General features: G+C 41.6%; 2 protein-coding genes across 2 annotated transcripts in view; one reads left to right on the top strand and one right to left on the bottom strand.

Moving 5' to 3' along the window:
• Nucleotides 1–940: 940 nt before the first annotated feature.
• On the bottom strand, nucleotides 941–4703 carry LOC143773410 (uncharacterized). The gene is made up of 5 exons (XM_077260871.1): nucleotides 4434–4703; nucleotides 4282–4342; nucleotides 4130–4198; nucleotides 3701–3893; nucleotides 941–1014 (listed from the first exon to the last, which is right to left on the bottom strand). The coding sequence occupies exons 2-5, from the start codon at nucleotides 4339–4341 to the stop codon at nucleotides 941–943; spliced, it is 396 nt and encodes a 131-aa protein (XP_077116986.1). The 5' UTR covers nucleotide 4342; nucleotides 4434–4703.
• A 1007-nt stretch (nucleotides 4704–5710) lies between these two features.
• The window catches only part of GATM (glycine amidinotransferase), a 35723-nt gene continuing 28263 nt past the window's right edge, over nucleotides 5711–13170 (top strand). Inside the window, exons 1-2 of the mRNA XM_077263654.1 lie at nucleotides 5711–5871; nucleotides 11831–12034. Of these exons, the coding sequence (XP_077119769.1) occupies nucleotides 5803–5871; nucleotides 11831–12034 (273 nt within the window). The 5' untranslated portion in view covers nucleotides 5711–5802. The remainder of the gene's footprint in view (nucleotides 5872–11830; nucleotides 12035–13170) is intronic.

Here is a 13170-nt window from a genome sequence, read left to right as displayed (position 1 = left end):
ATTGCCATATGTGGAGTCGGGAAGGAAATTTTTTTCCCAATGTGGAGCTTACTCTTTGCCACATGGTTTTTTTTTTGCCTTCCTCTGGATCAACATGTTAGGGCATGTTAGGTTAGGCTATGGGTTGAACTAGATGGACTTAAAGTCTTCCTTCAACTTTAATAACTATGTTAATATGTTACTATGTATTGGACGCAGACTGAAGAGATGATGGAGGTATAATACAAAGCAGATCTATACTCACCAGTTCATGTGTGAGAAATAATAACTTCATGATGCACAAAATTCAGCCTCATGAATTCACTATTTCTGACACCTGTCCAGGTGAGTATAGATATGCCTTGTATGACCTCCATTGTCTCTTTGTTTGTGTGAAATAGATTACGTAGACTGTAGAGAAAATGGAGGTTATACAAGGCAGTTCTCTACTCACCAGGTCAGGTGTCATAAACAATGATTTCAACTGAAAATAAGAATAATGGCGGGTGCACCACTAGAATATAGGCAAGTATATAATGAAGTAACAGGGTGCTACATTAGGCATGGAAACAGCAAATATGATCAAAGAAGAGAAAGAGCCAAAAAGAACGTGCACACCTACTACAAAATATATAGCAAAATATAGAATAAATTTTATTACAAGCAAAAACACCATACAAATATAAAATCAATTAAAAAACGTGTAACAAAGTACACAACACCCCAATATAACAGCCTATGCAGGAAATGCGAAATCTGCAAAAAACACGCTAAATACACTGTGCTGATAAACACCTAGTTCACAAGAGATACAATATGAGGTATGCCAACATAAATGTTTATAACAGAAATGCACGGACCAAGCCCTCTAAAAAGTACACACACATTATAGGCGTCCCTATATGTGTCCTAAATGAAAGCACATGTAAAGGGCATATAGCGTGTACACATATACAATATGCTAGTGGCCCTGAATGGGTGAAAGGAATGCTGCAAATGAGTTAAATTTCGCAAAGTACCAGCCTGCAATAAAACCTGGGAACCACAGAGAGTGGAGAGAAGCTCAGGTAAAACAGGCAATAAATGCAACCTGGAGCCCAGTCATGTATCTGGAAAAAAAAAAAAAAAAAAAGTGGACCACAGAGAGAGCAGGAAACGCTGTGCAATGCTGAAAAGTGAAGGCAGCAGGGAAAATAGTCCACAAAACACCCAGATATGTCAGGGCCAAAATGTGGGGTGTGGAAAGATCCCACGCGTATCGCTGCTGAAAAGCAGCTTTGTCAGGGAAAGGCCATTGCTAGTGGCCATTCAGGGCCACTAGCATATTGTATATGTGTACACGCTATATGCCCTTTACATGTGCTTTCATTTAGGACACATATAGGGACGCCTATAATGTGTGTGTGCTTTTTAGAGGGCTTGGTCCGTGCATTTCTGTTATAAACATTTATGTTGGCATACCTCATATTGTATCTCTTGTGAACTAGGTGTTTATCAGCACAGTGTATTTAGCGTGTTTTTTGCAGATTTCGCATTTCCTGCATAGGCTGTTATATTGGGGTGTTGTGTACTTTGTTACACGTTTTTTAATTGATTTTATATTTGTATGGTGTTTTTGCTTGTAATAAAATTTATTCTATATTTTGCTATATATTTTGTAGTAGGTGTGCACGTTCTTTTTGGCTCTTTCTCTTCTTTGATCATATAAACAATGATTTCAAGACGCAGAGTTTTGTGCATCATGAACTCACTATTTATGACCTGTTGAGTATAGATCTGCTTGGTATTACTGTCATTGTCTCTTCAGTCTGCGTCACATAGATTAAGCAGCCTGAAGAGATTATGGAGAAAATACAAGTAATAATAGTTTTTGACAACTCATAGCTCCATACCAAACACACAAAGCTGCAGTGTTCTACTTAATAACTCCTGGAGCTATGAGGTGACAAAAACACAAAGTGTACGGCGCTGTGTGTTAATTCGGCACACGGTGTGTGTGGCCGATGGCGAAATACACAAATAACCAGACAGTATTCGGGGCAAAAAACATTGACATTTATTTAAAAAAACAAAATTAACTGCGCCGGCTTGAGGTAGAGTGACGGAACTGGGGTGTGTGTAGCTGTGAGGCCTGGCTGGCTGAAGACGACGCAGGGGTTGCAGGAGAAGGGGCAATGAAACTAGTGGGGGCAGGGAGTTCAGGGATGGTATTAGAGGCATGGGACGGCAGAGACACACTGGAAGGGGAGACAAACCTGACATCACAGATTGGGAGGTGAGGGTGGAGGGATAGCGATAGTCCGCTGTTTTTTGGTTTTCCCTTTTTAGGATCAGAGCTGCAGTCTGAGGAGCCTCGGTGGGGTCATTTCTTGCGGTGATGGTGGCCGACCTGTCATGGTCCATGTGCAGCTGCTGCTGCATGGTGGTGGTGGTGGTGAAGGCCATGCCAGGGTCCGGCTGCTGCTGCTGCATGGTGGTGAAGGACATTCCAGGGTCCGGGGGTGCTGCTGCTACATCCTGGTGGTGGTGAAAGCCATGCCAGGGTCCGGGTGCTGCTGCTGCAGCTTGAACCTAGTGATGGTTGACAACCTCTCCTGGTCCAGGTAGTGCTGCTGCATGCTGGTGGCAGTGGAGGATGTCCAAGCAGGAGCAGCAGTTGACATGGTGGTGGCGGTGGGCTGTCCAACAGCACTTGGCATGGTGATGGCATTGTAGTGGTGTCCGGCAGTGCTTGGAATGGTGGTGGCCATGCAGTGGTATGCAGCAGAGCTCGGCATTGAGGTTAAGCGCGACAGTGTTGGCACAGGTGAAAACCACTGGCTGCTGAAAATACCGAGTCTGCCGCATAGCCTGCATGTAAGCAACATTGCAGGCCTGCATGACATTGAGCTAGAGATCAGGAGTAAAGTGTTCCGACATACCCTTTTCTATTTGATTAAAAAAATGATGTGCTGGCCTCTGGAGGTCGGCTTTCACTTGGTCAAGGCTTCTAGTGACATCCTGGATAAGTGTATCGCCTTGAGTGCATCATGAAAGATCGATCTCGAGTGCGAAAACTCGGGCATGAGTAACCTGCCCGAGGCCCTCTGCCGCTGCCGGGAAGAGCCCCCAAAAAAGAGGCAGAGGACTGGGACAGGGGAACACCTGATGAACCAGCTTCCTGGTCTCCAGTCTGTGTTGCAGGTCCACTTGCTGCTTCACTGCTGGATGGCTGGGACGGGTCCGTGGCTGTTTGATGAAGGACTGCTCCAGAACCAGGGTCAAAAGTGCTGCTCCAGGTGCTGTGAACAAAAAAAACCCAAAAAAACATTAGTACAAAACATTTATAATAGTAAAAGCGCCAACTCCTGTGGAATCGCAAAATACAGATTAGGCAATACAACACAATCCAATGCAACACAAAAATACTTATGTTCTCTGGGCAAGGACCAGTCTCAAAAATGCCAGCATGCGGTAATGCTTATATTTTCGGATCCTTGCTCCAAAACCACTGGGAACCTGGCTCTCTTGACGAAGGTCCTTCTTGAAGCGATCCTTCATCAAACGCCAATGTGTTCTGACTTTGAGCACTGTTTAAAAAAAAATGGTTAGACAATGCACTTTTGGCCGGGACACACAACTGAGTGTGATGAGAGAAACTCGCAGGAGTTTCTCTCATCACACACAGTTGTGTGATCCCGGCCAAGGTCACTGCTGCATCACACCGCATTGCAATACTTACGAAATGCCTTGCGGATCCAAGCCGAGGCATTGTCCCAGCCATCCATCATCGCTTGGGCCACCTCATTCCATAGTTGCCGGATCGTCACGCTGTCCGAGTGCTGCGGAACCCGGGTGTCCCACAACGGGACTCGCTCATGGACCAGGGAGATGAGGATGTCATTGTCAATGAGGTCCTCATCCCGTTCTGGAACCTAGAAAATAAATAAATACATTAAAGTTGGAGACATTAACATAAGGAAAAGAAAGAAAACAACAGAGACAGAAAACAGGCAAGAATATTCAAAGTCAAGAAAAAAAAAGTCAAGAAAAAAAAAAGGAGTCAAGAAGGAAAAAAAAGGTAAAGAAAGAGCAAAGTAAAGAAATGAACAGTCAAGAATAGTAAAGTCAGGATACAATAAACAGAGTACAATCAGTCAGGTATACTTACACGTCGCCTTGCCACATGAACGTGTCCATGATGCTCCTGCTCGGCCTCTGCCGCAGTTGAAGAACTGTTCTGAAAAAGAAAAAAAAGAAAAATTTGTCACATGTGTAGATGTGACAGAGAATACTTACCAATCTGAAGAGGTGAGTACTCACTTCACTGTCATTTCCACCTTGTTCGGGCCCAAGTTGCTCCTCAGAAGAAGACGATGACATTCTGATGCATGCAGCAAGAAAAAAGAGACAGAAATGATTAGGACATATATAGAGAGAAAAAAGAAAATACAGACATTGGCTTTGCTACTCACATTGTTCAAAGTGTAGATTCCTCACAGCTTCAGAGCTTTTTCTCTTGTTCCCAGTCTGCAGAGTAGTGACCTGCAAATGCCCGCTCCCTCCTTTTATCAGTTTGTATGTGGGAGGTGGCTAATCAGTGTCTAGACAGGTTTCCCTGTGGAAAAACGCATGCATTCACAAATGCCAACAAACGCATGTGCATGCGTTCTCATAGACTTAAATGCGTTTTTTTCGCCGCATTCCATCCCCTAACAACCGCATACATTTCTAGGTGGCAAATTCATGCCTCTGAAATTACAACATGTAGCGTTTACCGTGCCAAGCTGCAGACAACGAAACAACGCATGCGTCGTCAAACGCGGCAAAACGCATTGAATCGCAGGCACCTGCGTCCCTAATGTTAAAGATAGGAAAACACGACGCATGCGGAAAAATGCTGCACAAACGATGCGGACACAACCGCAAATGTGAAACCAGCCTTAGCCGGCAACAGAGAGCATGCTGTCACTGTGCACATCACAGAGTGCACATCGCGCAGGGGCTTCATTTTAGAGAGGGGCAGAGGCTGCGGCAGTGACCACAGCCTCTGCCCCCTGATGACTCTTTGTTTGAGTATACCAGCATGCAATGGGATTCTTAAACGAAGCATCATCAAGAAGGAAGTAGGGAAAAATAAGAGAAGTGTAGTTAGGGAAGGATATTAGAGTATATTAGTAAATAGTTTAGATTATGGCAACAGAGATGAAAAATTAATTTGGATTTCCGACCACCCCTGTAACAGCTGCGGTTGGTGAGTTTAAGTGGGCCAAGTCATGGCTGAAGTGTATCGTTAATTATTAGCAGTTATGGAGCCACAGTTTCCATGGTGTAATATTTATTCATGCAGCATTGTTGTAACCTATATAAAGGCAATATAGTCCCATGATCGGCATGTGAAATAAAACTATCTATTGTATGTGTACAGTATTGTCGTCTGCAGGCACCAAGCACATCTGAATCTGATGGCCATGGTGTGAGGCTTCATGGCACCAGATGTTCCCTCAGCAGCTGCTATATCTTCAGTGTTTGGACAGACTCTGCAGATGTTAGGTCTTAGGGTCTAGGGTCCCCACTGTCTTGTTCCAGCTAAAAAAGGAAAAAGGTGTTACGTTTCTTGCAAGAGACACTTTCTAATCTGGGAATTTGTGACCTTTAGCTCTGACACTATCACCACCTGTTAACAGCAGCAGCCAATGGAGAGGGCTGTGGAGTTCATATAAAGAGCTTTTACAGCCCTGCAGGGCTCCATACTACTTGGCTTAGGTAGACATAACACAGGGCATCCAGCTCTTTTTTGTCCATTCAGCGAGAACATTCCTGTCCATAGGTAATCCAGGCACCATGCTGCGAGTGAGGTGTGTGAGAGGAGGAAGCAGAGGAGCTGAAGCTGTCCATTACATAGGATCCATGGTCTGTATTCCTATATTTCGCGCCTTCCATTCCATGCCTGTCCGCATTACATAACCCTGGCTCAGAGATACTAGGATTAAGTGTCTGGTTACTGCAGCTTTTACACAATGACATCAGATCATGTAATGGTTACATGCAGTTGGCTGTATATTTATAGCTATAGGCCCATTGCCTTGTCATAACTGCATTATCTCTCCTTTCTAGAAAAACATGGTCCTTGAAAAGCATTTAGGCTCGTTAAATTGACCATATTATCTTTCATGGCGATAGTGCCAAGGTTGTAATTTGTTGAATGTCTCCGTTATCAGATCCGAAATGTTCTTTCCATTTTCACATTGTCAGCTCTATTCAGTTCATTCATCAATTTCGTCTATTTGTCAAGTTACCCTGGGAACTAAGGATCATAATTCCACTCAACAGATCAGGCTTTCTATTAGGATCTTATTCTACTACCACGTTTTAACCTCAGTTGGATCAGTCAGGAGCATGATGATTTCTGAAAGCGAAAGCTTTTTTTTATTTCCCTAATGACTGAGGTGTAGTAACCATAAGCAGAATTACTGTAGTGATATGTTTCAATGGGAATTTTTGCTTTTCTACCCATACAGCTTGATATTTTTTTATACTGGTACTGCAGGAGGATATATGGTGTTTCAGAAGATTTAAAGCAACTATTTCAAAGACTACTTCGTCTAGATCAACAACTCTTACATTTTAAGGTTATTATAGATAGTTTTTCAGTAAAAGTTTGAGATTTTTTGCAATAGGAAAGATATATATCTTGGTACCGTGTTAGCGAGTAGTCTGGAAAGCTTGCAATTTGTTACATCTTTTCATTTAGCCATTAAATGGTATCAACCACTGAGGACTCTCAATTATAAATATTTGTTTACATTTTTTGCAATTGATTTATCTAAAGATGTGTAAATTACAGGGGGGATTGCGCACGCTGAGTGAAAAGGTTGTAAAATGTGTTCTTTTTTGTTACTATGTTATTTCAATGATGAGTTGAATTGTTTAAGCTTTAGTTATTCCATTTAACGACAATATTTAAAGTGCTTCTTTGTAAACATAGTTGAAATGTAACAATGTGTTTGATGCTTTATTCATGAGGCATCCTTCTGCCATACATGTTCCCCTGATATTTCTAATACTTGCACTGCAGAACGGTTTTATTACCACTTACCTGTATTCCTGCAGTGATATCTGCAGAGAATGACTGAAGGTAAGCAACACGTGTCAATCCACAGATAGTGGAGCAGCAGTCATTGCTCTGCCCTGCCAGAACTTGCTCCTTACATGCAGTAGCCTGTAACTCTAGACCAGATACAGTGACACACAGCCTCCTTCAGGGATTTGTTGCATCATTTTGTACAGTTTTTTTCACGCTACGGAATTTTTGTCAGCTGATTGTTGCTGGATCCGTTCTAACTGATGATTAGTGGACATGTGAACATAGTCTGATGGAACAGATTTTCCTTCTCAAAAATGTCATCCACAAGTCTGGAGCGTGAAATAATCCCAATTTTATTGCGCTATCGGCTCCATTATTGCCAGTGAGAATTGGCTTTACAGCCACAGCTGGAGCACAATACTCTATTTACTGCATGCGCATTTTCAGAAAAGAACCATTCAAACCATTCAGGTCTTCAAACTCTCTGACCTGGGTTCTTCTAGGTTTATGATTACACAGTGCAAGCCGTGCATAAGAGGATATATTGATTTCTTTCTCTGAAAAAGAAAAAACTAAATAAAAATATGTGCATATAATATAGATAGATAGATAGATTTTATATTATTTATTTTTCTTTGTTTTTCAGTGAAAGAAATGGAGATAGCCCATTAGCATATATTCACATGCGTATATATTTATATATTTTAATGTGTATCTGTGTGTAATATATATTTCAAACATCTTTGATAAATGTGTGTATAGAAATAAGTATTATAATGTGTCTACATACTTTCATGCTCATTCATTTTCACTATTAAACTGTTTAAACATAATGCCGCTACTATGTAAAATATTCTGTCAGGCATCCTACAGAAATGTTCTGTCCATAGGAAACCAAGTTCTGCTCACAGGTTTTCAATAAGATAGTAGCTATATAATCATGTTTACAGCAGTTGTGACATAGTTTACTTTGACCACTGGTTCTCTAACTAAAGGGTCACAGTACAAGTCTCTGGATAGTTTGATAAAACAAATGACATGTGTACGTGCAGTGTAGCATGGTGGAAAGTCTAGAAATGAACACAGCATGGCCATCAATCACTTCTCAGACAGGAGGCCCTCTTCTGTAGGAGGGTGCTTCCCTTGTACATGCTGTGCATTGCATCAGTTTCATGTATTAACACATGTAATACCATGAGTCACCACGGGGTGGCTGCACACAGGATTCCCAGTTGACAAACAACAGCTGCTTAAAGGGACACTTAACCCAAACTATGGATTACTACAAGAATATTCTGAAAGTCTAGAAAAATGTACTTGTTCCTATAGCCACTACTCTCGCCAATATCATATTTTAAGACCCGTATTCACACATATATGGATTCATATATATACATTTATAGATATAAATATACATATGCACATATATATACTTATACTTATTTTAATGTATATATCATTACTAGATGGTGGCCTGATTCTAACGCATCGGGTATTCTAGAATATGTATGTAGTTTATTTATGAAGATTTAAGAATAATGCAATTAATACATAGGATTCGGCAGGCCGGGCGCGACCAATTAGCGAAGCGTGGTTCAAATCCCGCGCCAATTCATGGCCAGACTGCATCTGTCGCTGATTGTTCGCGGCCGGGCGCAACCAATAAGTCAAGCCAGGGCCGGCTCCAGGTTTTTGAGGGCCCCGGGCGAAAGAGTCTCACAGCCCACATAGCATATAACACAGCCCACATAGTATATAGCACAGCCACATAGTATATAGCACAGCCACGTAGTATATAGCACAGCTACGTAGTATATAGCACATCCACATAGTATATAGCACAGCCACATAGTATATAGCACAGCCACATAGTATATAGCACAGCCACGTAGTATATAGCACAGCCACGTAGTATATTGCACAGCCACGTAGTATATAGCACAGCCACGTAGTATATTGCACAGCCACGTAGCATATTGCACAGCCACGTAGTATATTGCACAGCCACGTAGTATATAGCACAGCCCACGCAGTATATAACACAGCCCACGTAGTATATAGCACAGCCCACGTAGTATATAGCGCAGCCCACGCAGTATATAACACAGCCCACGCAGTGTATAACACAGCCCACCTAGTATATAGCAATGTGGGCACCATATCCCTGTTAAAAAAAGAATTAACATAAAAAATAGTTATATACTCACTTTCTGGCAGCCCCGGATCCAGCCCAGGCCTTTAGCGATGCTCCTCGCGACGCTCCGTTCCCAGTAATGCCTTGCGGCAATAACCCGTGATGATGTAGCGGTCTCACAAGACTGCTACGTCATCTGGGGTCATTGCCGCAATGCATTCTTGGGACTGGAGCGTCGCAAGAAGCGGGAAAGGCTGCCGCGGAAGGTGAGAATATAATGATTTTTATTATTATTATTTTTAACATTATATATTTTTACTATTGATGCTGCATAGGCAGCGTTAACGGACTGCGATACACCGTGTTATGCCGCTGTGTAACGCAGTCCGTTTAACGGACTGCTAAAATGCTATGTGGGCACTGACAGGAGGGGAGTATGGAGGGGGCACTGACTGGAGGGGAGTAGGGAGGGGCCAATTTGCGGCCGGACTGTGCCTGTCACTGATTGGTCGCGCCCAGCCAGCCGCGACCAATCAGCGACGCGGCATTTCCGTGACAAACAGACAGACAGACAAACAGATGGAAGTGGACCTTAGACAAATATATATAGAGATTTTTTATTTTAAGTCTTTTTTTAACAGGGATATGGTGCCCACATTGCTATATACTACGTGGGCTGTTATATACTAGGTGGACTGTGTTATATACTGTGTGGGCTGTGTTATACACTGCGTGGGCTGTGTTATATACTGCGTGGGGTGTGTTATATACTATGTCGCTGTGCTATATACTATGTGGGCTGTGCTATATACTACGTGGCTGTGCAGTATACTACGTGGCTGTGCTATATACTACGTGGCTGTGTTATATACTACGTGGGCTGTGTTATATACTGCATGGGCTGTGCTATATACTACGTGGGCTGTGCTATATACTACGTGGCTGGGCAATATACTATGTGGCTGTGCTATAAACTACGTGGCTGTGTTATATACTACGTAGCTGTGCTATATACTACGTGGCTGTGCTATATACTACGTGGGCTGTGATATATGCTACATGAGCTGTGAGACTCTTTCGCCTGGGGCCCTCAAAAACCCGGAGCCGGCCCTGGCTTCACTGATTGGTCGCGCCCGGCCGGCCACAAATAATCAGCGACAAACGCAGTCCGGCTGCAAATTGGCATGGGATTTGAACCACTCTTCGCTAATTGGTCGTGCCCGGCCAGCCGAATCCTGTGTATTAATTGCATTATTCTTAAATCTTCATAAATAAACTACATACATATTCTAGAATACCCGATGCGTTAGAATCTGGCCACCATCAAGTAGTTATATACTCACCTTCCGGCGGCCCCCGGATCCAGCATAGGCAGCATCAATAGTAAAAAGTTGGTCACACTTACAGGGTTAATGGCGGCGTTAACGGACTGCGTTACACCGCGTTATGCCGTGGTGTAACGCAGTCTGTTTAACGGACTGCTAAAACGCTATGTGGGCGCTGACTGGAGGGGAGTATGGAGAGGGCACTGACTGGAAGGGAGTAGGGAGGGGCCAATTCGCGTCCGGACTGTGCCTGTCACTGATTGGTCGCGCCCAGCCGGCCGCGACCAATCAGCGACATGGCATTTCCGTGACAGACAAACAGACAGACAGACAAACAGACGGAAGTGGACCGTAGACAATTACAGTATATATATATAGATACAATATATATATATATATATATATATATATATATATATATATAATAGAAAATAATATAATTATATCATTGCACTATATATATATATATATATATATATATATATATATATATATATATATATATATATATATATATATATATATATATATATATATATATATATATATATACAGCTCTGGCAAAAATTAAGAATGAAGAGACCACCACATCAAAACCCTGTCATGGGCAGCCCAATCTCCAGACCAGAACCCCATTGAAAACCTCTGGAATGTAATCAAGAGGATGATGGATAGTCACAAGCCATCAAACAAAGAACTGCTTACATTTTTGAGCTAGGAGCAGTGTGAAAGACTGGAGGAAAGCATGCCAAGACGCATGAAAGCTGTGATTAAAAATCATGGTTATTCCACAAAATATTGATTTCTGAACTCTTCCTGAGTTACAACATTAGTATTATTGTTTCTAAATTATTATTAACTTGTTTTCTTTGCATTATTTGAGGTCTGAAAGCACTGGGGTTTTTTTTAATTTTGACTATATCTCCCTTTCAGAAAAAAAATACAGAATGCATTGCTTGGAAATTCGGAGACATGTTGTCAGAAGTTTATAGAATAAATGAAAAATTTACATTTTACTCAAAAATATAACTATAAAGAGAAAAATCAGGCAAACTGAACATTTTGCAGTGATCTCTTAATTTGTGCCAGAGCTGTATACAGTATATATATATATATATATATATATATATATATATATATATATATATATATATATATATATATATATGGTATATGAGTATCATATGTGTATGTATATATATACACAGTAATGTAAAGAGTACATATATATATATACTGTATATATATATATATATATATATATATCTGATATATCTATATGTATATAGTGTGCCATCCATTCATTTCATTATTTTATTTTTTCAGCTGAGTAAAGGCCTCGTTGGATGGGTGCAGCGAACTTTCCAAAGCACCCAGGCAGCTGCAGCAACACAAAAAGTCTGCACTGCTGATGAAACAGTCTCCCAAGACAGTCCTGTCTGCTCTTACAATGAATGGGACCCATTAGAGGAAGTCATTGTGGGGAGACCAGAAAATGCAAGTGTTCCTCCATTCACAGTAGAAGTGAAGGTAAGCTGTCAATTTATGCTAAAAGTCTCCAAATGGTTAACTGTGGTATTAAAACAAATGAAGCTCTTGGCAGCATATCTGAGTGGGCCATAATCATGCACATGTAACCATGTTTACAACTACGGTGGTGAATATTGATCGTGGGAATAGAGGAACGTTAGCAGATGACCCTTAGCTTCTTTATGATGGTAAAATTGCACCCTAAAAATATAAATGCCCTTTGAAAGTGACCTAGAAAACAGTGCCCACATTTTGACCCATAGAAAGTAAAAATGCCCCTTGTGTACCCATTTGACGGTTAGAATACATTGAGTGCCTTTATAACAATAATGGTTCTTAAATGCACAGAAAAAATGTATAATGTCCCATGAGTTCCCTCATATACACCTCCTCTATAGAAAGTATGAAGTCCCCACATCTCCCCTATATACAATATGATGCCCTCACAGCTCCCCTATATACAATATGATGCCCCCACATCTTCCCTTCATACAGTATGATACCCTCACAGCTCATCTATACACAGTGTAATGCTCAAACAGCTCCTATATGCACAAAATAATGGCTCCACAGGTCTCTATACGCAGTATGATGGACCCACAGACCCCCTACACATAGTATGATGGCTCTCAAAGCCCAATACATAGTATGATGTCTCCACTTCTCCACTGTACACAGTATGACAGTACTAACAGCCCCCCTGTAATGCCCCAAAAGCCCCCTATAAAGAGTATAATGCTCCCCTCATTGTATGATAGCCCCAACAATACCCATCACACAGTATAATGCCCCAATAGCCCCCTATAAACAGTATAATACTCAAAAAAATAAACAGTATAATACCCTCAAAACCCTCTACACTTTATGATGGCCCCCACAGTAATCCCCACACGGTATCGTGCCCCCCAAGCCATCTTATACACAGTGTAATGTCCCCCTCATTATGATGCCCACCACAGCTTCCTATATACAGTATAATGCTTCCCGCACTAGTACTCACACAGTAATATGCCTTAAAAGCACATTTCTTTCAAATTGCAAGTGATGCTTCTGTTTATTGCTGGGCACATTAATGGCATTTTGATTTCCAAATGGAACCCAGATATGAACTTACTGATGATTTTTTTTTCATCAGA

The sequence above is a fragment of the Ranitomeya variabilis genome, chromosome 5 (genome assembly GCF_051348905.1).
Source record: "Ranitomeya variabilis isolate aRanVar5 chromosome 5, aRanVar5.hap1, whole genome shotgun sequence".
Lineage (NCBI taxonomy): Eukaryota > Metazoa > Chordata > Amphibia > Anura > Dendrobatidae > Ranitomeya > Ranitomeya variabilis.
Note: the sequence above shows the minus strand (reverse complement) of the source record. Positions and strands in the feature narration are given on the sequence as shown.

Bases quoted from the DNA above. Each gene is read 5' to 3' on its own strand.
- LOC143773410 (XM_077260871.1), bottom strand. From the start codon at position 4,341: ATGTCATCGTCTTCTTCTGAGGAGCAACTTGGGCCCGAACAAGGTGGA. The intron at 4,199-4,281 runs GTGAGTACTCAC...TTTCTTTTTCAG, and splicing joins AAGGTGGAAATGACAGTGAA to AACAGTTCTTCAACTGCGGC. The intron at 3,894-4,129 runs GTAAGTATACCT...TTTATTTTCTAG, and splicing joins TTCATGTGGCAAGGCGACGT to GTTCCAGAACGGGATGAGGA.